At 38.1% G+C, this 27,008-nt stretch overlaps 1 protein-coding gene across 1 annotated transcript in view; it reads right to left on the bottom strand.

Annotated features, from left to right (window-relative positions):
* The window catches only part of LOC125695875 (amyloid beta precursor protein binding family B member 1 interacting protein), a 59,811-nt gene that overhangs the window by 24,586 nt on the left and 8,217 nt on the right, over positions 1-27,008 (bottom strand). The window contains exons 2-8 of the mRNA XM_048950909.1: positions 23,165-23,236; positions 19,771-19,858; positions 17,694-17,986; positions 13,390-13,467; positions 11,135-11,294; positions 7,855-7,976; positions 496-570 (exon numbers count right to left, since the gene is read on the bottom strand). Coding sequence (XP_048806866.1) covers positions 496-570; positions 7,855-7,976; positions 11,135-11,294; positions 13,390-13,467; positions 17,694-17,986; positions 19,771-19,858; positions 23,165-23,236 — 888 coding nt within the window. The remainder of the gene's footprint in view (positions 1-495; positions 571-7,854; positions 7,977-11,134; positions 11,295-13,389; positions 13,468-17,693; positions 17,987-19,770; positions 19,859-23,164; positions 23,237-27,008) is intronic.

Below are 27,008 nucleotides of genomic sequence, written 5' to 3' on the forward strand. Positions count from 1 at the left end.
GAAAGGCAAAAGGCTAAACAGACTTCCTGAAAAACTGCAGAGGTTCTTCTTCTCTTGCAGTACAGCTCATGATTTGAGGTAGTGAGAAGTACATCTGTTTTTAGTGCAAAATATAATTGTTTGCTACTGATCAGCCTTACTAATAGAAAGCCACAAGGGTGTGGTGCAGTTGTTTATTTTATTGGTAGTTGTATAATATTGCTTTTACTGGTTGGTATCGTGTCATTGCTTTTCAAAGAAACACCAAACAAATACATTTCTCCACTAAACTAATTTCTCTGACAGAAGATTAAAATAAGCATTTTTAGTGGCAAACAGCAGATGTAAAGAAAAAGCCAAATACTAAACCTGAGACACAAAGCTGCTATTACTATCACAGAACTTCCTGTTTCTACACTTTTGCCCACAAAGAACTGAACACTGTTGTTACAGGGCAAATACAGTTGGTGGCAGTTTTGGTGGCCTTTCCATTATCAACCTAGAAAGCTGGCTTACCTCCAGTAAAGCTTCTTTGCTTTTATCATTCATTTCTTTGCTTTCATTCTTCCCTTTGTTTGCCAGGTAGAAATTCTGATAAAGACATAAACAAAATTCATATTCTTTAGAAAGATATCAATACAAGTAATCAGTTCGATAAAACCCATTCAATAGGTGTTCAATCTTCTGAAACTGAATATGCAGACTAATAATTCAGCAGATGCATATGGACACTTCTTATCTGGACACTTCTTACACAAAACCTTAATCATAGTTGCTGGCTGATGAGTTTTAATTCTTCATTTTGATGGTAATTCAAGAGCACAGACACCAGCTGCCTACAGATATTAAGGCAACTATGCATAAAGGAAGCAGATAGGTCAAGGAGTTATGCCATGCATCAAGTAGCACGTGGATCTGTGATCAGAATTATAACGCTCAAAGCTCTTGTGTTTGATCACCTGCTAAACAGAAGTGCACACAGGACTTGAAAACACTGGATGCATGGGACAGTCTTACTGATTTCCCTTGAATTAGTCAAGCAGTTAAGTTTACATAACAGAAGGCATAATTATAAAACATGTTCTTTTTCTAGGAGGCAGACAAAATTGTAAAAACCCAACAAACTTTGAAAACCATCTACTTATCCTTCAGCAATTATGTAGCAAGAAAAATGAGAATTTACCTACTGTTTTATCAGAAATACATACGTCTCAAAATTACAAAAACGTAGCAATGTATTTACATGGACAGAAATCAACAAAGAGTAAGCTACAACATGATTGCAAAGCCTTATCAAAAGACAAATAAGAAATATATACATTAAGGAATATGCTGTTTCTACTTTATATGGAACAAGCAAGCAGCATATCTACCCTGCCATCATACCATGTTTATAGCAAAAAAGTTTATCTGAGATGAAACCCTGCCTTTCCACATAACCACATCTTTTTCTAGCAGTGTCATGAACAGTCTGCAAGAATGCAAGCCACAGCAGATGGCTTTTGGAGGGGCATCAAGAGAGGAAGAGGTGTGGATGACCTCAAGGGCAGCTTTTGAAAAAAACTGCTGTACTAAAAATTCACATTAAGTGAGATAGGGGACATGAGAAAGTGAGACACCCTGCAATTTAGCCTATGCAGATGTCAAGATGTGAACACAAAAGAGACTTTTAACATTCAGTGCCACTGACAGACTAGGAAATACATAAATATTTATATGCAGGATATGCAACAAAACTTCGTTGGCTCCAGAATACCTACATACATTTCAAGTCCAGAGATGAAGGTATGCAAGCGTATTTTTAGACCACAGCTTCATGACTGCATCAGAACACATTATTCATAGCAGAAAAAAAGCACAAAACAACTCAAAAACAAAATCTGCTTGGAAGTGTATTCTCAGTGTATTTCATACTGCAATGCCTGCCTGTGAAGCCCAAAACCATAGGTCTGAGTGAATAACAATTCCACTCAATCCACTGGAAGAAAGATACCACCGTGAGCTGCTGTAGCCAAGAGCCCTGCATATATACAACAGCACTCCCTCTGGGGCCTTATCACAGCGTGCTTGTTTGATGTGGGCACATACTTCTTCACTGATGAAGATGTGAACAGAAACCTCAGAGGGCACCATTAAGCTAGATTGGGCCTCTGGACTTTAGCATAGATGCAGAAAGCAGAAGGACATGCAAGCTGAAAGTCTTCTTTTCTTACTGATCAGTGTAAAGACACTGTAGAACCCCCACCAGCATACACATGGACAGTTTGTCAAGGTAAGTACACTTTGTCACTGTCTCAACAAAGCCTGAGTCATCAACTCTACTACGAGTGGGGAGAGTATTCATCTGGCTTAGTCAAGTCCCCAGCACCACTGGTAATAAGGAAACAAAGCTCCTCTGATTATAACTGATTCATATTCAAGCATCTGGCATTTATTTAGCAGAAACACAGACCACCCAGCACTGACAATCAGTGGTAAAGATGGAAAGTTTGTAACATTATCCACGCAGGATCTCTAACAAGGCTGCTTTTTCATAAATCAACATTACACAGATGTACACTGTCATCTTTCACCTGTCAATACAAGTTTCATTTATTACTGATTACCTCCTTTATGTCTTGGCCCTGGAATTTGAGAGGGCACGGTGCTTTTTATTTGTCAGTGGTTGAAGACCCGAGGAGCAGACTGTACACTGTACTTATTTTACCACTGTGTGGTCTCCTATTTTTCAACAGAAGAACTCATCCCATGGGAGGCAAGCACATGTGTCCACAAGACATCATTCCAAGTCCAGTAGTCAAAGGGCATGATAAAAGGCAAGCTCTTGCCTGGCTGAGGATACCACTGAGAAAAGCATGTGTGGCTTGGGATGTCATGTCTTAATGGGACAAGATGTGGCAACGGGGTAGCTTTCAGCATATGTCTACAAATTTGAGAATTAAGTTTTACTTCAAAAGACAGTGTCTTTCTCTCAACAGAAAAAACTAAGCAGAGCTTAGTTAACAGGATGGATTCACCCTCTTACAATGATAACATAAGAAAGTAAACATAAGTGGTTATAATAAAGGCACACTCTGCCATTGCTTTTGCTTTGTTCTGTTTCGATTATGAATATGGAATGGAATGGAATAGAATATTTCAGATGGAAGGTACCCCCAAAGATCATCAAGTCCAAATGCCTGAACATTTCAGGGCTAACCCAAACATAAAGCATGTTACTAAGAGCATTATCCAAATGCATCTTGAACATTTGAGCAAGGGGCTGAACATTTGAGCAAGGGGCATCAACTATCTTGCTAGGAAGCTTTTCCAGTGTCTAACTATCCTCAAAGAAAAGAAATTTTTCCTACTGTTGGATTAGAGATGAGTAATCAATTGTTCTTTAAGAATTCTTCCCCATGCCCACACATACTGCATCAGTTGAATGTGACACAAAGCCAGATCTCTGCCATCCCGTTTTACCTGAGTCAGATTAATGCAGAGCTACAGTGGCAGTCTTGGCACGTACTGACAGCCAGGAATGACATATTCAGGGGACATTATGCCCACATTTCCCTCTGTGCTCACACAGGAAGCTGGCAAAACTAATTGATGACCACATGCACAAAAGTAACTCCTGTAAGGATTTTATGGCCAGACTGAGTTAATTTTGTGCCTTGCACTGCATACAACCTTTCCACTGTGGGATACAGTCTTTTTTTTTTTTTTTTTTTGTGGAAAAGTAGTTAAAATTCATGCCAGATTATTCTTGTGTGTATAACCATCACATGATAATGAAAGATGGAAGACACCATGCAGCAAATAAAGCTGCTGCTCTGTACTCGCATCTATCTCCTTCATGCAATGAGCTGCCTGATTACCCTCATCCAAAGTGCACCTGTGGTGAATCACAAACTGGTGAGCTCACACTGGCATGCTACATGTATCCTATTTCAGCTGAGTGCAGAACGCAGCATGGTTTGTACAGAATAAAAATACAAATGAGGAGGTGGTCATATCTGCAACCTGTATCATGATACATGTGCCCCCTAAACCAAACGCACATAAAAATTATTAGAATATGCCAATAATTGCTCTGGAGAGCACAAATGTAAATAAAGAAATGAAGCTAAAGGCAAAGCTCTTCTGAAGCCCACAAAACTCTGCTTGATTTTATAATATGAAGAAATGTCTCCATCTGACTTTTCATGCCTGGAGGATGATGACCTTCAATTGTTTTAGGAGGAGGGAACATGGAACAAATGAAAGATGCGCATAACCAAAGATATAGCTAACAAAGCACTGAACAGGCTGATCAAAAGCTGCCTGTAAAACAGCTAAACTGTGCAAAGTCTGCTTATGCAACTGTCCCAAGGCAGAACAATATTTATCTACTTAGTGTCTTCAACTTGAAACTACACTATGGTCAACTTGAAACTACACTACGGTCACAAATACACTAAGAAGAAAATGAAGCTATGATTACTAACGACTGGGAGAGTGGCAAAAAAAAACAAACACTTCCCTTTCCTCACTTCTGTTTCTTCATGCCTTTGCCAGCATGCTGAACAGTCAGGTTTCTGCCACCCTTCTATGTTTCCTTCCTGGGTCAACAGTGGAGACAAAAAAAAAAAAAAAAAAAAAAAGCAAGAGAAACCATGATTCTTAAAGCTTGGCCAAAGTGGTTAAAAAACAGAACTGTCACCTGGTGGATACCAGTCCAATTTCACAGACTTCAAAATAAATACTCAAGAGTGAAGCTCATTACAGATGTCTAGATATGAAAGATATTACAACTTCTTACTGCATCTCCTTGTGCTGTTTAATATTGCTTTGAGGAAGTAAAATCCTCATTCAATTCAATGGATTTTCCATTGGAGGGCATGTTTCTTGCTTTTAGCTTATGAATGTGGGAGCAGAAGCACGAAGCACTTACTGCACCCAGATCTCTTTACATTTTCCTGAATAATGTCCCCAAATTACAGAAATTACAGAAGGAACATGCACGTGGTGTCACTTGGATCATTTGAATATTTTCCTGGCAGTTTTTATCAGCAACAGAGACGCATAGAAAATCAAAGTCCATTTAATTAAAAAATCAAATGCGGTGTTCTAGGAGTGACTCAAGAGTTTAGACTGTTACAGTGAAGCAAAAACACTTCCTACATTAGTCCCTATTAGCTAAGAATAATTCCTCGAACTTTTTAAAAAATAAATAGTCTTAAAATCTGATGATCTTCCCCTTCAGGAGTCAAATACAGCATCACACAGAGCATCACTCAACTGCATGACAAAGCCCAGCCTTTCCTATAGCACAAAGGTTTTCTTTATCTGTACATGTACCAGTATGTATTTTTGTTTCACTCTTTAGTCATAGACTCATGACGTTCCATCTCTGCAGATGAATCACCAGTGCCATTAGTGGAACAGTCTTTTGCTGTGAATTCTCTGCAGGGTGAATTATAACACAGTGAGGAAGCAGCAGAAGTGTCTGTCATGATGAAGAAGGGGGAGGAGACCTGAGGATTTTGCAAATGTTTTTTCCAAAATGTGTTCTGAAGACTTCAAAAATTGTTTTATGGAACAAAGCTGTAGTTAAATGTTAGAGAAGACTGCATGACAAGATGGCAATCTCCCAAAACAGCCAACGGCATTAGCTAGCAGGTTGCTAGCAGAGACACAGCAGATAAACCTCGCCTTCCAAAACCTCAGTTCCTCCTTTGTGAATGAAACACGTTTAATTGATTGTTTTTTAATCTACACCAGATAGATAGGCTAGCTTGCAGAAAGAAATAATATTAGCACAGGTCATGGACATTCTCTGGAGGCCCACATCTGGACATTTTTATAGCTAGATTTTAAAAAATCATTTCATTGTACCAAACCTCTGTGATTAAAACTTAGTATCACTAATTTTTCTATGAATAAACTGTATGCACCTAAGCAACTTTGGAATTTGTTTCTTTTGCTGTTTTTTTCTTTTTTTTTTTTTTTTCCCCCAGAAAAAACATCTGCAAGTTACAGATCTCTACAGATAACCTCTGACAGAACAAGCACTAAACAAGAATAACACAAAGAGTCCTGCTGCTGCAGCATTATCACTTTTCATATAAAAAAAGCATTCTGCAATTTCTGTATTCACAGAATGAAGCAACATTGAGATAGTCTGAGCTAGGGGGATGAGGCTGAACGTACTGAGAATACTGTATCAGAGCATTGGATTTCAGTTTCTCGGTGGTTATATCATAATTTCCATAAGTAGTTTGCTACACAATCACATACACTGACCTCCCCTCCATTTGGTTTATTTTTTCAGGGAGTCAGACCAGATTATGTACCATATATAATAAAATAAGTGTTCAAGAGATATTTGGACAATGTCCTCAAAATACGCTTTAACTTCTGGTTTGCTCTGCAGAGGTCAGGCACATGGAGACGATCACTGAATGTCCCTTTCAACCACACTCCTCTATACACTATACTTCTATATTTTACCATGTTTCGTGAGCTCTCTCTGTGCAATACTGCTTACTTTCTGTCTGAAAGACAAACTGTTGATATGACTGTACTATTTTGCATGTCCCACAGTGTTTGAATTTACTGAGCCTGACAGATGGTTAGACTTCATTACTGGCATAATATTTCAATAGTACGATAGCCACAACTGATACAGTCTCCTTAGGCTGTTTGTTTTTGAACTTATCACAGAGATGCAGGAGCTCAAAGACTACACCCATCCAGATCAAGCTCAGTGTGTCCTGAGGAGGGCAGACTTAAGATTCATATTCTGCTTTTGGTTTAGGTTGTGTTTATTTTAAGAAGTCATGGCAATCAAAATACCTAGAATCTTCATCTAAGATTTACTTCCCAGGTGGCCCTGCCCTTAGCCACAGCAAACATCAGTACAACAATGTACAACTGAACCTCTGCTCATACTGTTAAGTATGTTTACGTGCAGTAGTATGACATCTTGAGTCATCTTGTATGCTTTACTTTCAAACTTTGCTTTGCTGTTTCATATTAAAAATCAACATCAATCTATATACATTCCAGGATAAGTTTTCTTTCCCTGACTGTGAATAATTCTTATGCACTTCCTCTCTGCAGATTTTATATGAAGCACTGTCTCACTCTAAAAAATGTTCCTAATGGGTACCTTGGTGAGATTTGCTGCCAAATTATGTATTTATTTTTTCAGCAATGCTGAAATTTCTCATTTTTTCTTGCTGCCCTCAGGATGCTCAATAAGATAACAGGGTCAGGACGGAATCCATCACTTGTATGTACTGAGGTATTTGTAAACATGGTTTCAACCAGGTAATGCAAGAAAGAAATGACTTGTGAATAAATCTATGTGAAATACAGATCCTCACTTTGCAAAGTTAGTGCACAAAGAATGGTAGTGTTTACCCAGTCCTTTTCCCAGTCTAAACGAAATATAGATAATTCCCTTTGGTACTCAGTTACTACTTAAGAATTTTCACACATAACTAAGACTGGGCCTTCAAGGCAGTACTGATTTTTATCATTAGAAACAACGGTGGAAACTACAGCACTGACAAAGGCTGGGTTTTTGCAGATCTTCCATATCAACAAGTCAACTTCACCAGTGGTGAAGTACACACATCTTTCTTCTTTTTTTTTTTTTCTAAAAAATTGTTATTTTTTAACCCGTGCAGACATGATTTTAAAACTTGTAGCAGAATAGAAAAGAAAGCATGGGTTTTCAAATCCTTGCATTCAATATTTTTTTTCCTGAAAACACACGTTTAGTTATCTCTGATTTAGAACTCAGCTGAAATAAGTAATTTAGAACAGAGCTGAAAACAAATTATTAATGCAGTAGGCTGCACGAAGACAAAATAACATCATTATCCAAATACCATGGCATCTTACCTGCGGATTTTTAAACAAAGCATATTTTTCACTTTTTTCCAAAAATAGAATCTTATTCTCACTGTCTCGAGTCCAGTCTGACAACACTTCAACAACATTCTCATGGTCTTCAAAAAACCTTTCTGGAGAGACAAAAAAGATAATGTAAGTCATACAGACTCTCCCTTCTCCTGCGGCTGTTGAAATTCCTATGTCAGAGTGGAGTCATTATCTGATGTTCATTCAGAATTGGCTCTTTTTTCCTCTACACAGAAGTGAGCAAATCCATATGGAAATAGTGTCATTTGGAAGTGCAAATCAGCTACTGAGGAAGTCTAGCAGGCTCAAGCATGACTGGGAGTCCTCCTGCATTCTGTGCTGTTGCCCAAAGACTGCAAAGGAGGGAAAGAGTGATCCACTAGGAGTGGATGGTTACATTCATGTCTCTCGGTGCCCTTCATGTTAGCCATAATTTCTTATTGCTTTTTTTTTTTTCAGTATGACCAGAGATGTTTTCTCACCAGAGTTTCTGACTTGGGGAAAAAAAACTAAAAATTTATTTTCATATTGTTTTACTAACTGAAATAAAAAAAAAAAGAAAGCTTTCTGTCACCAGAAAAAAATTTGATGTGCTAAAACTGAAATCTTTTGTTTCAGGCAACTGTGTTAAAAACAAGTGTCAAAACAAAGGAAGTAGAAAGGCAGAGTACAAACTGATGTGAAGATCTTCTGTTTCACTCAGCATCTCAGCAGTAATCTATTGGAGATGTATGACATACCGTCAGATCTCTCCCTTCTTGAACTGATCTGAACTCAGGGCCTCCACCCAGAAAAGCCACCAGCCAAGCTGAGGTTAGGTAATATTTGATCTCTCCTTCCAGGGTTTCACATATAAAGCAACTGAACAGACACAGAAAGCCCTTCGGAAGGAAAAGGAATTCAGCATAATTTGACAGGTAATTTTGAAAGGACTCAAATTGCATTTTTCTATAAATTCAGTATTCGGGCAGTGAATTCAACCAGCTCTCATTTTTTAAGTTGGAGTTCCCTGAGAACAACTGTATCCCCACATCAGCGGTCTTTGATGATTACATATTTCAATGGCTTAGACTGGCTGGCACAGTGTAAGAGGAGATAGCGTATATTTTATAGACTTTCAGTAGTATTTCCTTCTACTTTGGAAAAGAGGTCAGTATGCCCCAGCGTGACTAAATTTTGTGAATTAAAAAAATCACAAATTGGGATTGGTTTCAGGGCCAGTTCACAAGTACACAATTGTTGGCACAAAAGCAACCACAGTACTTCAACAACTGATATTTCTGCAATATATAAAATGCTTGTATACTTAATAAATTTATTAAATATACAACATGTATGTACATTACATAATACAATACATTAAATATATATTAAAATAGAGGCATTAGCTATTACAGATTTTAAACACAAGTAACCTTTTGAAGGGCAGACACTGTCTTATAGGAAAACTGCAAAATGATTCTAAGTCATAACAGAGAACTTACTCACCTGCTGTGATTGCACTGGGAGTACCAAAGAGAGGCAAATAGAAGGAATAAGGTGGGGGGGGATTTATACTTTTATCATTTTTTCCTTATTTAACACTAACTTCGTTATACAGTGGAAGCAGAAAAAAGAATGTGTACCATTGCACCCGTATGGAAATTCTCTAACTGCAAACAGAAAGGCTTCATTCCCAGTTCATTTGGAACTGGTGAGAGGCCTCTGCCTCAGCAGTTCACAGACTTTTTCCAAACTACTGATTTATTTCTTTTCCTACTCTTCTTCTGTCCTGGATTTTAGAATAGTTTTTACTCATTATGAGAACAACTCTTTATTGTATTAATAGAGCACAAAGCACCAGATTTAGCAGGGATTAAAGCAATATCAATTTTTACTTTTAAAGAAAAGGTCTTTTCACTTCAATGTTTGTAACACTTGCTCTCCCTGGTATCTCTGGTTATAACTGTGTGATGAGGAATTTAAAAAAATGTCTATCAAGACCATGAATACACCCCTGTGCATTCTCTGTAATATTCATAACATAAATACAATAATATATGTCGTCATCTTAATACTCAGACACATTTTTCCAGGTTACAAAATACCAGAGGAAGCAACTGTCTAAGATAAGAAAGCACTTTAAAACTATTCACAGTGACATTTGTGACACCTCTAGGGTCTAATGCCACCTCCAGTCTTTTCTTTATTAAGATAGGCTGGTACAAAAGAATGCAGCAATCTTCATGCATCATCTTAATGGAGTAGAAAGAACAGACAGGCAGCTACTGCCTCTTTTGTTCTTACAAGCAGAGGAGTACCTCCTTGCTCATGAGCAGTCAGGCTTTTTCCAGCTATTTTTATATTTCTTTGCTTTAGTTCAGCAGGTTGATCTTTCCTGGGGTTCTGTTGAATTGCAATATTGATATTCACCTTTCTTTGTGTATTTTTGTATACTTGCTGTGAGTCTGTAAACCAAGAATGCTAGAGCCTGTTTGACAATTTCCAGTTTCTCTGTCGAATGCTACTCTTAAAGAAAGTTGTGGCAATTTTCTATTTTCTTTTGATATAAATACCTTCACAGCCTAGACAATAAAAAATTCTGAATTAACTTACAGTGAGAGAATACTCCATTCTTGATCAAACACTGAAGTCTTTTTGAAACAAAACTCCTTATTTCGCAACTGATAATGTGCATGCTTTGCACAGCTGTCTGTTAGGAACCCAGAGGGCTGGGTAGTTACTCCCTAAATCATAAGGTATCATCAGCAGAGCAACACCCCCAAAGAAGAGCAATATTCTGTTCACAACAATGCTTAAAAAAAGGACCATCAGAAGTGAAAAACACCAGAGATGACTGAAATGCTTCTGAGTTTTGTTTAATGACAGTGTTTGTTTGTTTGGTATGTAGCAGTCTGTTGACAGCACTTCAGCACTGCATTTTCTCTTCACAGAGTAGAATTGAGTGGTTGTGTGTTTGGGTCTGTCACTCCCAAACAAACACTGTAAAATTCAGGTGATCCTTTCAGATTGTGTAAATCTGAACAGTGGAAATAGTGCTGAGTGAGAAGCCTTCTGCAGCCTGCACCACTGACAAATGGAAGGCTTGATTTTAGAGTAAGAATGGTGTATTCCTGCATCCTCCTTCACCTTCTAGATTAGGATTTTCCATACCAGCAGACACACAGGCAGAAGAAATATTATTACATTTCAAAATTAGCATAAGATGCAATGTATCTACTTAATATATGCTCAAAAATAACCCTACTGCTACACCACTTACCAATCTGCAGCTCTGGATAGACTTCATACAGACACCAGTCCACACTGCAGTCACAATGGGTTTTCTCAAAGAGATTGTCTAACACATCCCGTGTCACCTGGCGTTCATCCACCATGAGTGACTTTGTGCTGTTATCATACATGTGCACCTTGACAACAAGCTGAGGACAGAGTCACAGAAGGCTCGGTTAATTTCAGAAGCAAATAGTGGGCTAACTTGAATCTGCTAATGCATATAAGAAAGATTAAGGCTGAAGGTTATTACTGGTTCAAAGGCATCCTGTGGCACAGTGAGACCAGAGAATAAAACAGATTGGAAGCTCTGACATTATATTGCCACCAAAATAAAGATCTTTTCTCAAAAAAAGGAAATTGAACTTTACCCTGTGCATTGCTACACGAAAGGTGAAATTGCTATGGAGAAAAAGCAGAAGTTAATCTCTTTTCTAAATCTACTGTATCTCTAATTAAGAAAAATGCTTGATAGGGAACCCATATAGAAAAGGACACAGAGTCTTTAATGAAAGCTACTAGTATGGAAAGATACAATTCAGTTTTACATGAGAAGAATAAATTTTTCCAACTGCCAACTGACTAACCTGAAATCAATAATAAGCAAATAGATTAGTTTGTTCCATTGGCTGAAAGACACTCATTGTCCCTTTATATTGTGAAGCAATTATTAAACAAGAAACTGTGTGCATCTTTGCAGAGAGGAACAACACAAGAAAATGCTGAAGTATGTAAAACCTGATAAAGCACTGCAAATACATTACAAAGTACTTCAAATATTCCATTAGTACTGAAAGTAGGATAACAATTGTCTGCAGGATCTGTACAGAGAACCTGGAACTAAAGTGGTGAGTTGGGAGGACTTTTCCGTAGCATCTTGCTTAAACAGCTCCTTTTAAAAAGGGGGTATGAGAGGCTTTGGGGCCACAGAATCTCTTTTAAAGCTGACACAGAAGCAGAGAGGTAGGATTCTCAAGAAAAAAAATCTACATTGTATCTGAAAAGTGAAAGCAAATATAATAAAAAAGTGAACTTGCTTTGATTCTAGCCCTTCTAAGTATTTTCTCTAAACTAAGCAACTGAGCCACAGCTCAGATGATTCAGAAAAAGAAATGCTGTACATGCATGATCTAAAATGTGTCTGGGATAAAAAAAGGGTATTTTATCTAGTTATAGTTGACTGCAGACAGAAATATGTAGGCAGCTTCCAATTTTTTGTAGAACAGAGAAAACTAGATTTCTTGACAACTATTTAGGTAACTGAGAATTCAGAACTGATAGAAATTTCAGCTTAGCGAAGAAATGGCCACAAGAAGATTAGGTCTAAGTTCCACCCAACATTTCCAAATCCAGTCTGTGGGAAAAAAAAAAAAAGTAAAAAAAAAAATGTTTCAAATGTTTTTTGCCAAGGAAAATTGCAAGTACTGCGAGGAAAAGGTGACCAGCATTTGTTACAGATCTAAAAGACAACCCTGATTAAATTCCCCCAGTACGCTGCTTCAGAAGTAGCACAATGTGCACAGGTGTATGGTGTTCTGTGGAAATCATCTTAAACATGGACACCCTCAAATTTACTGGAAGCTTCGATTCTTCTTCAAAAGCCTTCTGGCTCTGATCTATGATTCACACCTCCTACTTGAGCAAGACTGAAAGGCCATGCCTGTTTTTCCTTTACATCCATTTTTCAAAGCCACTGAACACCTGCAGCTTCTGTTGAGTTCACCTGTAACAATAGCTTAGGATGAGTAGGTATATTTACATGATACTCGGTGCTGCAAAGACATAGGCTGAATGCTTTTAACTAATTAGTCTGGAGCAAATTTTTGTACATTACTGCACTGCCATGAAATGATTTAGCAAGAAGATCCTCACTAATTTAACTGAGATTAGCTAAAACCATATCCAGTCTAGAAGAGAAGCTTAATACTTTTGGTATCAGCACAGCCTGAGTAAGCAATGCTTTTATATACCTTCCACTTTCTCTAAAGCAATCTTTCAGGACTATGGGCTTTGCCCTGACACTGGGGAATGAGGAGGGGAAGGTTGGTCCTCTTAGAAATAAGTCCCCCAGAGGTAGTATTCTCACAGACCTCAGTACAGGAAAGAGTTCCACAGAATATTTGTTGATGTCTCAAGTTCAAGACAAAATATAAAAAAGCCTAATGGCTTTTACTAAGATCTTCATTATTGAGAACAATGATAACAGATAATTGGTAGCTCTTATTTCACTATTTTAAGGCTCACCTTTCTAATTTTAGCTTCCTTCAGCTTCTCCAATGCAAGTTTAATTTTGTCAGCTTTAGCTCGCGCCTCTTGTTCTTCCTGAAAAGACACAAAATAATTCCTATACTTGTTAAGTAAGGCCAGCAATTTACATACACCTGAAAAGAGTTGTTTCCTGTTATTTGTATCCAGAACATAAGGAAAACCATGAGAAATTGCATAGTTATGGGGAATTCCCAATTTTCTTGAATTAAAATCCTCCCACCAAAGCTGTGACTTACAAGTGCAGTTCTCCATTTAGTTTTCTAGTCATAGCACCCTTAAATGAGCTGTTCCTCAAATGATACAGGAATGCTTGAAAATGGGACTGTTCTATGTGTCCTGACTGACACCCCTCTTGATGCATTAAAGATTCTTTATTTTATCACTGATTCCCCTAATATTCCATAAGAGATCAGAAACATAAGATAAGATGTGCAACCTGAAAGAGAGCTTCAGGACTCTTTACTGTTGCCAAATCCTCCACTATGAATGCCAGGCAAAGAATTCACATATGTCTTTTCCTCTCCAAGGGCATGAAAATCTGCACTCCTACAGTTCAGAGATGCTGAAATTTCAAGAATCCCAAACTAGCTTCTGTGGTCGAACTGAAACCGTTGGATAGAAATGGCTTCCACAGTTCTTCCACTGTTCAGAAGGGGGAATTGTAAACAGCCTTTTGCACTGTGGTCTTCCTCTTACCATCTCAGAAACACTACCCTGCAAGAAGCAGGAAAAGCATCTTAACTAAAGTAGTCCAAGCACCATGCAGGTAGACTTTATGCTGATAAATTTAGGCAGGTGTAATTCAGGTTTCTCTTGCGTGTGATCTGTACAGAACTGAATTCACACACTGTACAAATCTGTGCAACAAACAGACTTCTCATCTGAGGTGAGGAAGTTTCACAACCTTCATCTTTTTCAATATAAAGAAAGTTATATAAAGTAAATAAGCTACCAGATAAAAATTGTAGCACTTTTAAAGAAACGCTTCGACAGGTTAGAAGTTTTATTCTCCCTCTGCAATATTGTCACAGTGTTTTCTGGATCTTCAAATAGAAACACATAAAAGTTATCCAGATAATATCACGTTCTACATACAAATGTAGAAGCTTTATTTAGCTTACAGACAGTTCTAAAAATAAACGTCAGAGTTGATGGAAACTCATGAGACAGCTCTCCATTTCTTTGAAAGAAATGGTATACTTTTAATTGTGTCACAGTAAAAGGTTATAGAATAGAGCCTTAGTATCACAGACGTAATGGGAATAATTAATACTGCTCATTTGACTACACAAAACCATAACAAAATGTCAGTCTTGATTTGTTCAGGAACCACCTATCAAGAATCCTGGCTAGACGTGGATTTTGATGAAACAAAATTTTCCATTTACAGTGGCATATCATTCTGTGGAGCAGAAATATAATGTCAAAACAAATACTCATTAACAAAGACAGTAAATACTAATTTGAAATCAGGTCTTTTCACACTTATTTTAAATGGTTATAACCTCCATCATTCACGTTATAGCTTGTGTAATAGCCCTATAGGTAATTTTCTGCATGGACAGCAAGCCATACAGCAGGAACAACATCAGTATTTCAACACAATCTGTACCAGAAAATGAGGCAAGAACTGCAACAGAAAGCAGATTCAGTGCCTTAATGAGAAAACCAATATTGCAGAGAGATTCCTTAGAAATGCCTCTGTTTCCTGTTCTCATCCTTCTCTGCCCTCCTCCTGTACCTGAAAAGAGACCAGGAGATGCTACTAGAGATTCAACTCAGTACACAGTCCCAGAGTAACATTTTAACTGAGAAAGACAGAGGTGAGTTTCAGCTGCACTTGAGCATTTAAAATTCCAGTTGTGTTCAGCAAGTGTAACCTCTTTTCAGTCAAGAAATCTTGTTTGACCCTCAGGTTACACAGGATAACAGCTATGAAAACAAGCTTCAGCAGAGCAACCTGGGACCTGACTCTGTAAAAGCTGAGCTCAATACAACACAGAGGAATGGAACAGCACAGCACAGTTGATTTCAGTGACCTCTAAAACACATCATGCAAGTGCCAGTGGAAGAGAGCACTGGAGGTCTGTAGTTCGACTCCCAGATCAAAGCATGAGTGTTACCAACATTATATCAGGTCAGCTATGGCTTTGCTCAGCAAAAAAATCCAAAGATGGAGAACCAATAAACTCTTTGGGTAACCTGTTTCAGTCCTACACCAGCACTTAGAATGAAAAAAGTTCTAATGCCCTGTCTGAAGCTACAAAGCAACAAAACATAGCTTTTACCCCTTGTTATACAGTCTCCCTTTGCTGTGAAGGAATTTGGCTCCACCAGCTTTGTAGCTCTCTTCAGGCATTTCAGGTTGTCACTACACCACTCCCTATCCCCCTCTGCCAGACTCAACAAGCACAGCTCTATCAGTATGACCTCATCACTTCACATCCTCATTAAAGTTCCAGGAGCATCTCTGCTGGAGATGCTCACAATCACAATGGGCTACAGTATTCCAGATGTGGCTTCACTCCAGTGCCAAAAGAAACAAATCATGACTCCCTCAGTCTGCTGGCCATGCTCCTTCTACCTCAGCTCACTTTCCATTTCCAATCTGGCAGCTGAAGGGCATCAACTCCTTTCCAGTGGGAGCACCTGCAGATGATTCTTGATGGTGTCAAGCAGCTCACAGACAAAACTGTTAAACAGGACAAGCTCCACAGTTGATCCCACTTGTCACCAGCCATTTATTACTCCTTGAGCCTGTCAGTTTGGCCAGTCTTTAGCTCTCCTAACCAAGCACCCTTTCAGATCATACTTGCTCAGCTCCCAAATCAGACTATTCAGAAATTTGGTACTTCCCTAAAGGTCACCAGTCTAAACCAAGATGGGGATATATTTGTAATACAATGGATAGAGCTTGTCTTGACAGAATCTCTTCTGTATCAATAATAGTTAAATAAATATAAAATAATAATAATAATAATAAGAAGAAGAAGAAGAAGAAGAAGAATAGCTAAATAAAAGATTTCAGCCTCTGAATTAAGTCTAGTTGTTGTTCTTATAAATGTTGATTCTCCTTTAAGATCAGAAGTTAACTATTATCTTCGAGACAGAGAAATGGTGAAGATCCTCCCATGTTTACAATTTTCATTCTTCTCACCAAGCACTAAAAAGTCCTGTACATAAGATGAAACTTTATCCAGTATAATCAACAAGGTCCTCTTCCTAAAAAATTTTCTGCTTCTTTTGCTTTTTTTTTTTCTTTCTGTATTGTGCTAAAAGCAGAGGCAGCAGTGATAATGAGGTAATTCATACTCTGTTTGTGTAGGCTTTTAAGCTGCAATGAATTGCCCACGGTTTTAGGTAAAACTGACTGGTACAGTTCTGCGCCAGCTGACAGAGTACCTTTCACTCTCCCTAAAACCTTTCCATTCCCTAAGTGTAAACAACTTCTCTCCACCTTATTTTATGTGCTCACGAATACTCAAAGAGACACTTTAAGACTTTTCAGGATTTCAGACTCATATTTTTTGGACTGCATCACTCTTCTAACACACACAGTCTCCCTGCAGGACTGAAAGGGTAAATTCTTATTTCCCTATCCACAACCTCATGTCAAAGAACTGAACTTTAAATACTTGTACTAGATATGCCATGCGTGACTTCAGTTGTTAAAACAGGTTTGCAAGAAAAACAAACATGGAGGAAGTTGTGATAACTGAAATTTTAGCATATCACTAAGTCAAATGTCTGTAAGTAGCACTCACTGATAATTTCAGCAACTGCTAAGGGAAACATCCACAAAACCTTCTCATCAGTAGCAGTAGCATTTACTGCAGTAAACAAAGTGATAGCTTCACAAAATGATGGGATATTCGGCCATCCTTTGCACTGATGTCAAAGTGAAACACTCCATTACTAACTGATCATCACATTACAACTGATCATCACTAACTGATAAAACTGATTTTTTTAATACTTATTAAAAAAAAAAAAAATCAGTAAAAATCTTTCACTATAGTAAACCATTTCCAATGATTAAGGTCTGTCTTGGGCTATTAGAATGGCTATTAGAAATGCAAAAGGAATGGGCAGTCTGTCCAGGAACTGGCAGAAACTGCCACACTCACAATAAAAGAATTCATAGCTGTTTTGTTAGTGTAGACTCTAGTTAAGATACTTATACATGGATTTTACTGGATACCCACAGTTGTTCCAATGCAAATCCAATTCTAAAATTACAAGTTACTGAGCTCTTGCAACAAGATTCCTCTCAGACTTACCTGGCTGAGTGGCTCGGGAGGAGGTGGTGGTGGTGGTGGTGGAAGGTCTAAATCGAGGGCTGGAGGTGGAGGGGGCAAGTCATTCTTAAACTGTCTCGTAATGGTAGCACAGGGACTTAATTTACTATAAAAGTCATTATCCATGCCTGTTGGAGGCTGAGTGGCCACACTTTGCTGGTTGCCAGAAGAAGTTTTCTGGGCTTGTAAAGTTCTCTGTTCAACTTCATTTATGTCTGCTACAAGGTCAGCCATTAAAGCATCAAGGTCTTTGTCCTCTAGGGCATTTAGAGATTCTGTATAGAAAACAAAAAAATACATCAAGAGTGAAGGCAATGAAAAAATCTGTTACCAGTTCGGCGAAGATTAAATTACAGGAGACATAGTTACTGTAAGATATAAGGGTTATGGGAAAGGATTTTAAACAGGTTCAAGAAAACAAACATGTTTTAGGAATGGACATTATTCTGGTTGTACTGAAGTTTTGAGTACAAGGAACTCTAGGAATACAAATTAAACAGGACAGGAAGTCTCATTTTCATTGATATTGCCTCAGACCTGTGTGTTTTATGAAATCTGACCCTGTTTCAACAAAGTTTATGGGCACATGCTTAGTGATATGGATGCAAGAAATCCAATTCACTCCCATTACGCTATTTACTTATCCAGTGTTTAGTACACGCAAGAATACTCAGAAAGTTTTGCTATAACATACAGCAAACATTTTAACTGATACTTGGATAAAGAACATTTTCATACATTAGAACTATTCTATAGATTTAAAATTATTATGAACCAAAACCACCAGATGTGTTTGCAGCACATCTGTAGTTGTGTGATCAACCTCTGTGTCATACCTCATGTAATATGCAGGATTTTGAGGATCCTTTCTTTGAGGAAAAGAACAAACAAAACAGTCTCTTTTTTGAAATCATCTTATCAAACAGATATAAATATTGTAACTTTTGTTACAGTATTTCTGCTATTCTGTCAGAGTGTAAGACAAAATCTTACACTGCGTTTTGGAACTTCATATGCAGTTTGCTCTTGGATTGTTTGAACTAGACATGTTGTAAGAGATACTTTGGAATAACATCCTGTAGGATAATTTAGTTTTCTAGAAGAGAAGGGTTCTATAAGAATCACTGCATTCAGTGATCTAAATCACTTTGAAGAGTCTAGTTCAAAAAAAGAATCACAAATTGTAGCATTTTAAGTGGAATTTTGGAAAGAGATGGAAAGCTCTGAACTACACATTAAAAATGACAATACTTCAACAAAGAATAGATCATTCATCAAACAAAGTGCATGTGTCATTGGACCATCTCAGTTTCCTCTGCTTTACCTGCTGCGCTGACAGTGTATTTTCATAAGCTTTTTTTTTACAGTGGAAAAGCTGCCTTACAATCCTCTATTTATATTTCTAACCACTTTTCTGGTAGAGACATTATGGCATAATGTAGCTTAATGGCAAATTCATTCTACAAAATAACACTAGTTGAAATCAGCTGAAATAAATGGAAACATGCAAACAAGCAGCCCCCCAGCAAAAATTAAAAAAGAAAAAAAAAGCACAAGAGCACATTTTTAAGCTCAGATCAATTCCTTGACTCAGTTTGTCAGGGGAGCAAGCAGCAGAAGTGACAGTCCAAGCCAAAATGAGAATAAGTAATGTAAACTGGAAGAAACTGAAGCCAGTACTTCCACTAGAAATAAATGCTTCCGCAGCTTTGACTTCACACTGAGATAGCACAGTTTTCTATTAAGTTTAATCTTTACACAAAAAGGTTGCCTTTTTAAAAATACTTCAGACGACTTCTATTTTTTTGCTTTCCCTCTACACTCAGACATAGTAAAAAGTCTGATTCTTCTGTATGACCAAGCAACGTCCCTTTAAAAACACTTGGTCCCTTTGAAGTTTCCTAAACTGAGACACACAAACATACCACTGCTCCAGCAAAGCAGTTCTTTTTTCTATACTTTATTTTAGATCAGAGGTGTTTGAAGCTTTTCGTCACATTTGTTGCTGTGAGGTATTTAAAATAAGTATAAAAATGAATGAGTCCATTCAACTCCTTACCATTTAAATCCTTAAAACCTACAGTAAAGCTGAATTCCTTGTTGGCCACTTGGGGGGATGGAGTTTGTACATTTTCCACTCCTAAACTCTGTTAAGGTAAAAGAAAAAGGAAAGTGTTTTATTGATATAACTACTATTACAGACATTAACATCTGTCAATTAGTTACCAAGATGTGTTTAACTCAATTCTTTTTCAAGAAACAGAATGGAACACACTAGTTTCTGAGATTATTCCTAGACTGATAAACTAAAGACAGACAAGACCAAAGCACCGTCTCATACCAGGTGTTCAATGGTTTGCGTACTTCCCAGTATAATTTTCCCAGGCAAATAGTAGGACCCGTGGAAATGGCAAGAAGTTATACCAGAGGAGGTTTAGGTTGGATATTAGGAGAAACTTTTTCTCTCAGAAGGTGGTCAGGCACTGGAATGGCTGCCCAGGGAGGTGGTGGAGTCGCCATCCCTGGCAGTGTTCAAGAGGCGCCTGGATGACGAGCTACGAGAGATGGTTTAGTAGCTTGTGGCACTGATAGGAATGGGAGGGTGGTTGGACTGGATGATCTTGCAGGTAGTTTCCAACCTTGTGATTCTGTGATTCTGTGATTCTGTAATGTCGAACCATGCAAACGCCACTCTTGTCAGGCAACAGCTGGGCATGGTTTGGGAAAAAGCACAGGCTGGGGCTGTTGCATGGAACTGTTTGGGTTGAAAGGAACCTTAAAGATCACCTAGTTCTGGTCCCCTGCCACAGGCAGGGACACCTCCCTCTAGACCTGATTTCCCAGGGCCCCATGCAACCTGGCCTCAACCACCTCCAGGAATGGGGGCATCCACAGCTCCTCTGGGTTGCCTGTTGCAGCGTCTCAGTAACTTCATAGTAAACAATTTCTTCTTCTTCTGTAGTGTCTACCCTACATCTACTCTCTTCCATTTTAAAGCCATCACCCCTTGTCCGATCACTACATTCTCTGATAAAAAGTACCTCTCCAGCTTTTTATAGACCAATTTAGGTACTGGAAGGCCACTGTAAGGTCTCCCTAGAGCCTTCTCTAAACCCAACAACCCCAACTTTCTCGGCCTCCAACAGAGACACTGAAAAGCCAGACTCATTTTGAAAGGCTTTTTGAGTTTTTTGGGAAGAGAGGTGAAGGTGTGTGAAATTTAGCTGCGTACACGCACAGATTTGAGCTGTGCAGTGCCACTTGCTCCAGCATTATATTTACTGATATAAATCTTGGTTTTGTCTTCTCCTAATGTTTGAAAACAAATAACACCAGCTAACCAACAGCAAACCATGCTGCTGTTTGCAATGGAAACTGCAAATCTTCATAGTTAAATAGAGAATTCCTAGTCTGTGGCTTGCAGTTTAGGAAACAAGCATAGAAGCAATACTTTCTTAATTTTAGGAAAAGTGCATACAGTGAAGATAAATTCCACTTCTATTCCTCATTAAAGATTACAGCTGTAACAAGCAAACACCATAGACAAGACTGGAAGGAATTTCAAGGAGCTGTCTAGACTTGTCCCACTACCATCCAGTTATACCTTGGACACATTTGACAAAAGTACTGTTAACCTCATTTTTGAAGTTTCCAATCAGATGAAATCCAGCATCTCTTCTTGCACTGTTCTACTGCTTCTCTGCTGAGACTGCTATTCCTGTCATCAAACCTTTCCTCAGAGGTTAAGCTAACCTTCCTGTGCTGCAGCTGAAGGCTGTTCCTTGTACTGTTACTCTCTGTGGACATGGGGAAACAAATTTTCTGCTATGAAGCTGACTTCTATGTATTTTATGATTGTTAGCAGTCTCCTCTAGACTAAACAACCCCTGTGCAATCTTTTCTTATAAGTCATAATTTCTTTTATTCATAATTCCCATTACCTTCCTCTGGATTTTCTCAAGTTGATTCTCTTTCTCTTCAAAATGCACTGCTAACACTGGACAAAATTTCCCAGTTGAGATCTTAGCAACACTGCACACAATGGAAGGATTACTTCATTTATCCAACAAGCTCCAGTATGACATTTTGTTCATTATCAGTTTGTACTGGGGCATTTACATTTTTGAGTTGCCTGAAACTGAGAGCTATTTTTCAGGAAAATTAATATAAATGTTTTTCCTGGAACTCTTTTCACTTAGTACCCACTCAAGACACGTTGGTTTCTTCTCAAGCTGTACAAAGCTGGAAACCACTGATGACTTTAAACACTGCTATTGTGTTAATACTTACTCTCATAAAAATCAACTTGGTGTAAGTAGGGGGAGAAGGAGGAATGAAGCACATGTGAGTTTAGGGAAGGGGTGATGTCAGCACATTAGGGAGGAGGAGAGTCAGTCTTGGTTTTAGAAATACATCCTGTCCCATCTGCACCACTGAGTGGAGAAGCTCACACTCTTACTCTCCCCCCTGCACACATGATGTCATGCCTTGTCTGAGGAAGTAAAATTTATCACAAGCAGCCTTTTGTCAGTTTTCAAAACACAATAATGAAATGAAATTACCCTAAAAGAAATTCTCTTTATATACACACACAAATATTGAGTATACATGACCACAAAAAGCTCTTAAGAAGGTGAAAAGCTATCAAGGAGCAAAGTATTGGGATCTGACAGCTAAGAAAGTAATACTGAATCCTGGCTTTCATACAAAGCCACTTATTTAAGCATAATCCCCATTATGTGACTCACAATTATTGGTATTTAATTTGGTAAGATTGGGAATTACCAGTAGAAAAGATATCTCAAAACAGGGGCTGTAAGCAATCAAATTCACACAATCTAAGACAACAGCTTAAGTGTTTTCAAACAAGCATATATTAAAGTACAACAAATTTACAGAGCTTGTGTCTTTTAGAAATAAAAATTCTCTTTTATCAGGCTTTGCAGGAAGTATTTAGGTTTAGAAATAGGCTCCTGCTGTTTTATAGTTTCCTCTCAAGACTGTATTCTGCACTGGAAATAATGTCTCCATAAATCCTTGAACTGCTTGTTACTAGCTGTAACTTAATATTTTGGCATATCTAAAGATGACTTGTATTGCTACATGAATACAGTCAAGATAATATTAAATGTTGTTTTTATTTCCAAAGTGTACAATGATATGCAGGCTGTATCTCATTTACCCATGTATGCAAAGCATTCATAACTGAAAATTCTGATTCAAACTCCGAATCTTTCACCTTCTTGGGACTGAGTCCAAGAACGATATAAATTGCTTATTTATTTGTTTGCTTGTTTTTGAGAAAGCATCTTTCATAAGCAGTTATATGTCAATAACTATCTAGCCTGCATGGATATTCCCTTCTTCTACAGGCCACGTGATTTAAATGTCAGGCAGAGAAATTCAGTTGAAGGTTTCTCAGAAGAATTTTGATTGGGAAAAAAATGATTTACCTGGGTCAGCATGTCCATCTCCCCAAGTAAATTGCTGAACATTTCATCTATATCATCACATGTTTGCTCCATCTGAAAGAAAAAAATCCACAGGCAATGAATCATCACAAATTCATTCCAAAGCCAGCAATGGTCAAAACCAGAGGATATGCAGAATTCCACTGGAGATGCCAAGTACCCCTGGAGTTTACTGGGTGTAATCTTGTTCAGGACCTGGTTACGACTAAGTACATAACCAACTTTTTGTCTCAATATTTTTCACTATTTTTTTCAAATACTAGTAGACTCAGAGAACTTCGATCTTATCCAACCTCAAAGCAGCTGAGGGAGAGCACTGAGACAAGGAAAGCTGGTGACTTCTGCTGCATGAGTCAGGATTTGAGGACAGTGCCAAATGAAATTCATAGGGAGATAATGTTTCTGCTATAATCCCCTTCTTCTTTCTCCTATATAAGTTCCTTTGGAAGAAGTGAAGTAGTGTAAAAGAGTGTCACCTGAACAAGGTGCAGGCAACTGCAAGCAAGGCAACTGCAAGCAAGGCTTTGAATTTGCACAGTTCTCTTAGGTCCTACAAATCCAAGACTTAAAGATTTGGGAACTGAATGCTGTTAACAGCATGTCACACATGAGTGATCAAATGGAAAGCTGAAGTCATCTCATCTGCTTCATTTCCAGCTGACCAACCCACACTGAATGGCTCACTGTATGAATCCTACAGAGCTTTCTCTATAAAAGTCAGTTTTTGTAGATCCAGCAGTATTCTGGTTGCGTGCATAATTACTAAATCTTAATTCATATATTCAAATCAATAACTGTGTAGCAGCTTATCTGGTATATGGAGAATCAATTTTCATAAAAGAGATAGGCAAATGGCAATTATTTGATCAGATAGATTAAAGTTGGATCTGTTTAAGACAAGAACTGGAGCTGCAGCTCATACCGATATTGTACTGATAGTGTCTCATCAGTAGTTAAGTAACAAATATTTTACACCTTTCTGTTTTCTCTGACTTTTGAGGACCTTATCAGCTGTAGCTGTTTGCATGTTGTTGTGTGTTTTGCTGTTTCAGTTTTACTTTCAGGAACAAGACATCAGACTAGTTCCATGAACCAACTGAAATTGTTTTCCTGAAAAAAAAAAACCAACAAAGAGCACTGAATACTGTATTACAGAACAGTTTAACCAGATTATATTGGTTTCTTTTTTAAAGGTACTAATAAATTCATACCTTCTTTGCAGTATATGATTTTCTGAATATTCAGACTCATTTGATTCATGGGGAAATAAAATGATTGTATGGAAAAGCTAAGTGCAAATAATTCACTATGAATTTTACATTTCCACATCAGAATTAGTCACTAATGATTTTTTCTCATCCAATCGTATAGATTTTAACATTAGGGCTTTTTACACCTCAGGCACATGGGCCAGAACACTTGCATTAAGAAGGAAGTGTGTCAGTGTCTGTCCCTTTCAAGTGTCACCTCCCATGAGCTGACATCTATCATGACAACCCATCACCAAGCCACTCCTCCTACTTGTTTCTGTCCTTTTCTCTTAAATTCTTTTAGGAAGAAAAGTTAAACATCCCCATCACCAAACTGTGAAGAAAATATTTTTATGTGAAAACACATTGGATGATCTCTTAGACTAATATAAGAACTTTCAAAATTCATTGCAGATTTTGTCATGAGCTAGAAAAACAAAAGACAGTAAAATGAATGCCCAGAATGGGGAACTCAAGTGTGTCTGTCTGCTCTTCTCTTCTTTGCTCTGTCATATTCAGGACTCCTCTCCATTGTCATTTCTTTTCTCTCCGTGCTTCAGAAGGAGCAAATAGACAAAACAACAACCAGACATGGGAACTAGCCCATTCAAGGCAGATGTTACTGCATGTAGGACCAGAAGAATCTTTTTTTTTCTTTTTTAACTTACTTATAAATAGCCTTGAAGTTATTCAAACCAAAAACTCAAAGTGAAACCTGCAGCTGTATTAAGCTATTATTAACAAAAAAGGGGAAAAAAAATTACCTAAGCTCCCAGGAGAATACTGAGTTATAGACTCAGTCCTCCTTTGTATCTTCTAAAATGTCTGCAGCTATCCTGTATATAGCACTACTAATAACAACTCTTAAAATCACTATGAACTAAACTGAAAAGTCAGTACTTTCACCATGTTTCCCATGTTATGCAAAAGACTTCAAGCAGAGAAAAGAGAATTAAAATAAAAAGAGGAAATAGTGGTTGTAAAGAATAAGAAGATTTAGGAGGGGCATTTGGAAAGGCAAACATCTGAATCAAACGTATTTTTAATGTGACTGACATTTAAGCTGAGCCTTCTATCCCCCCTTTTGAATTGACACCAATAACAGGAAAAGGTATTCCCTTGGTTTATTCCCCCCAAATTTCACATCCTCAGATCTGCACTGAGCTCTCATTTCCTGATGAAAGCTGCTTTTTTTTTTTTTTTTTAATACTCCCACATTTCTCACACTGTTTACCTACTGTGCATATTCTCTTCAGCTTTCTATTTTAACCACCAAGTCTCACTGTGTGTTCCACGCATATTAAACTCTCACAAGGTTGATATAAAACAGAAATATCAACTAATTGCATTTTGACTCATCAGTACATTTATTCATATTGCCACTTACTACAAGCCCCTCAGACCTTCTTGTCCTATTTTTTTTTTTTTACCTTCTCAATGTGAGATTTAGCAGCCACTTGGCTCTTAAAAGTCATTTAAATCTAAAGTAAGAGACTGGTGCATAACAGAGCTCTTTGCACTGCTAACATCTTTGTGTTTCAGTTTACCCCAAGAAAAGTCTGATTTCAGCATATTTGCTCTGCCTTCTCCTTCAACATTTGAGTCTGAGGGACACTTCTTCTGTCATAGGCTTTGTTGGCATTTCCAAAGACACACTCACATCCATTCGGGTGACCCTCTGAGGGGACCTCCAACTCTTCCACAAGAAGCAGCCTGAAGCCCTGTCCAACAACACAGAACTCCAGTGTGCTGCATTTCTAAACTTGGCAACAGAGCCACACAAAGCTTTCAGCTTCTGCATGTCTACTCCCTATATACTTTTATTTTAAAAGGAAAAGAAAATTTCTGGATGTCTTGAGCTATAGGGTGGGAAGTTGGAATTTAATTATCTAACCTCCAACCACAGAGAAATTCAGCAGATGCAGGGAAAGCTACCGAACTTGCTGTATTTGCATGAGAAACAGACTTTGTGGGCAGTGCATTATCCTGTTCTCACAAGGCTGATCTGGGACTCCAGGGCACCAAAAAGAAATTCCTTTCTCAGATACAAGAACGAAGAAACAGTCCTTGCACTCAGTCTCCCAGTGCACAATCCTACACAGGCTAAGTAGAATCTCATTAATATAATTCAGTGTCATGCACTGACATGCAGAACAGGAACTACCTTTGATGGTCTGTAATACAAACTCTGTCACTAACCAGTGTGATTTCTGTATGGTTGTAAACACCTTGATTTGTTAAGATGCTTGCAGTGGATTTGTGAGGTCACGGCCGGAACCAACGGTTGAGCACCAGGTAAGAAGGCATAGCTAAGCCAGGAAGCTCAAGTGCAACCAATGCACCTGAGTGACTGGAAGGGGTGGAGCCTGGATCCGACCCTCCTCACCCTCATTTAAAGTTAGCAGCCAAAGGAGCAGCACCTTTCTGGACAGACTGCACTTGTGCTGTTGCTGGTAACTGGAGGGTGTGAGCCATGTTTTCTTCTTTGTTACTTGCTATTGGTCTTTAGTGCTTGTATCCCATTAGAAGGCGCTGTGGTCACCTTTTTTTACCACACAGATTCTATAGAAAATAAA

This window comes from Lagopus muta, chromosome 7 (assembly GCF_023343835.1).
Source record: "Lagopus muta isolate bLagMut1 chromosome 7, bLagMut1 primary, whole genome shotgun sequence".
In the NCBI taxonomy this organism is placed as follows: Eukaryota; Metazoa; Chordata; class Aves; order Galliformes; family Phasianidae; genus Lagopus; species Lagopus muta.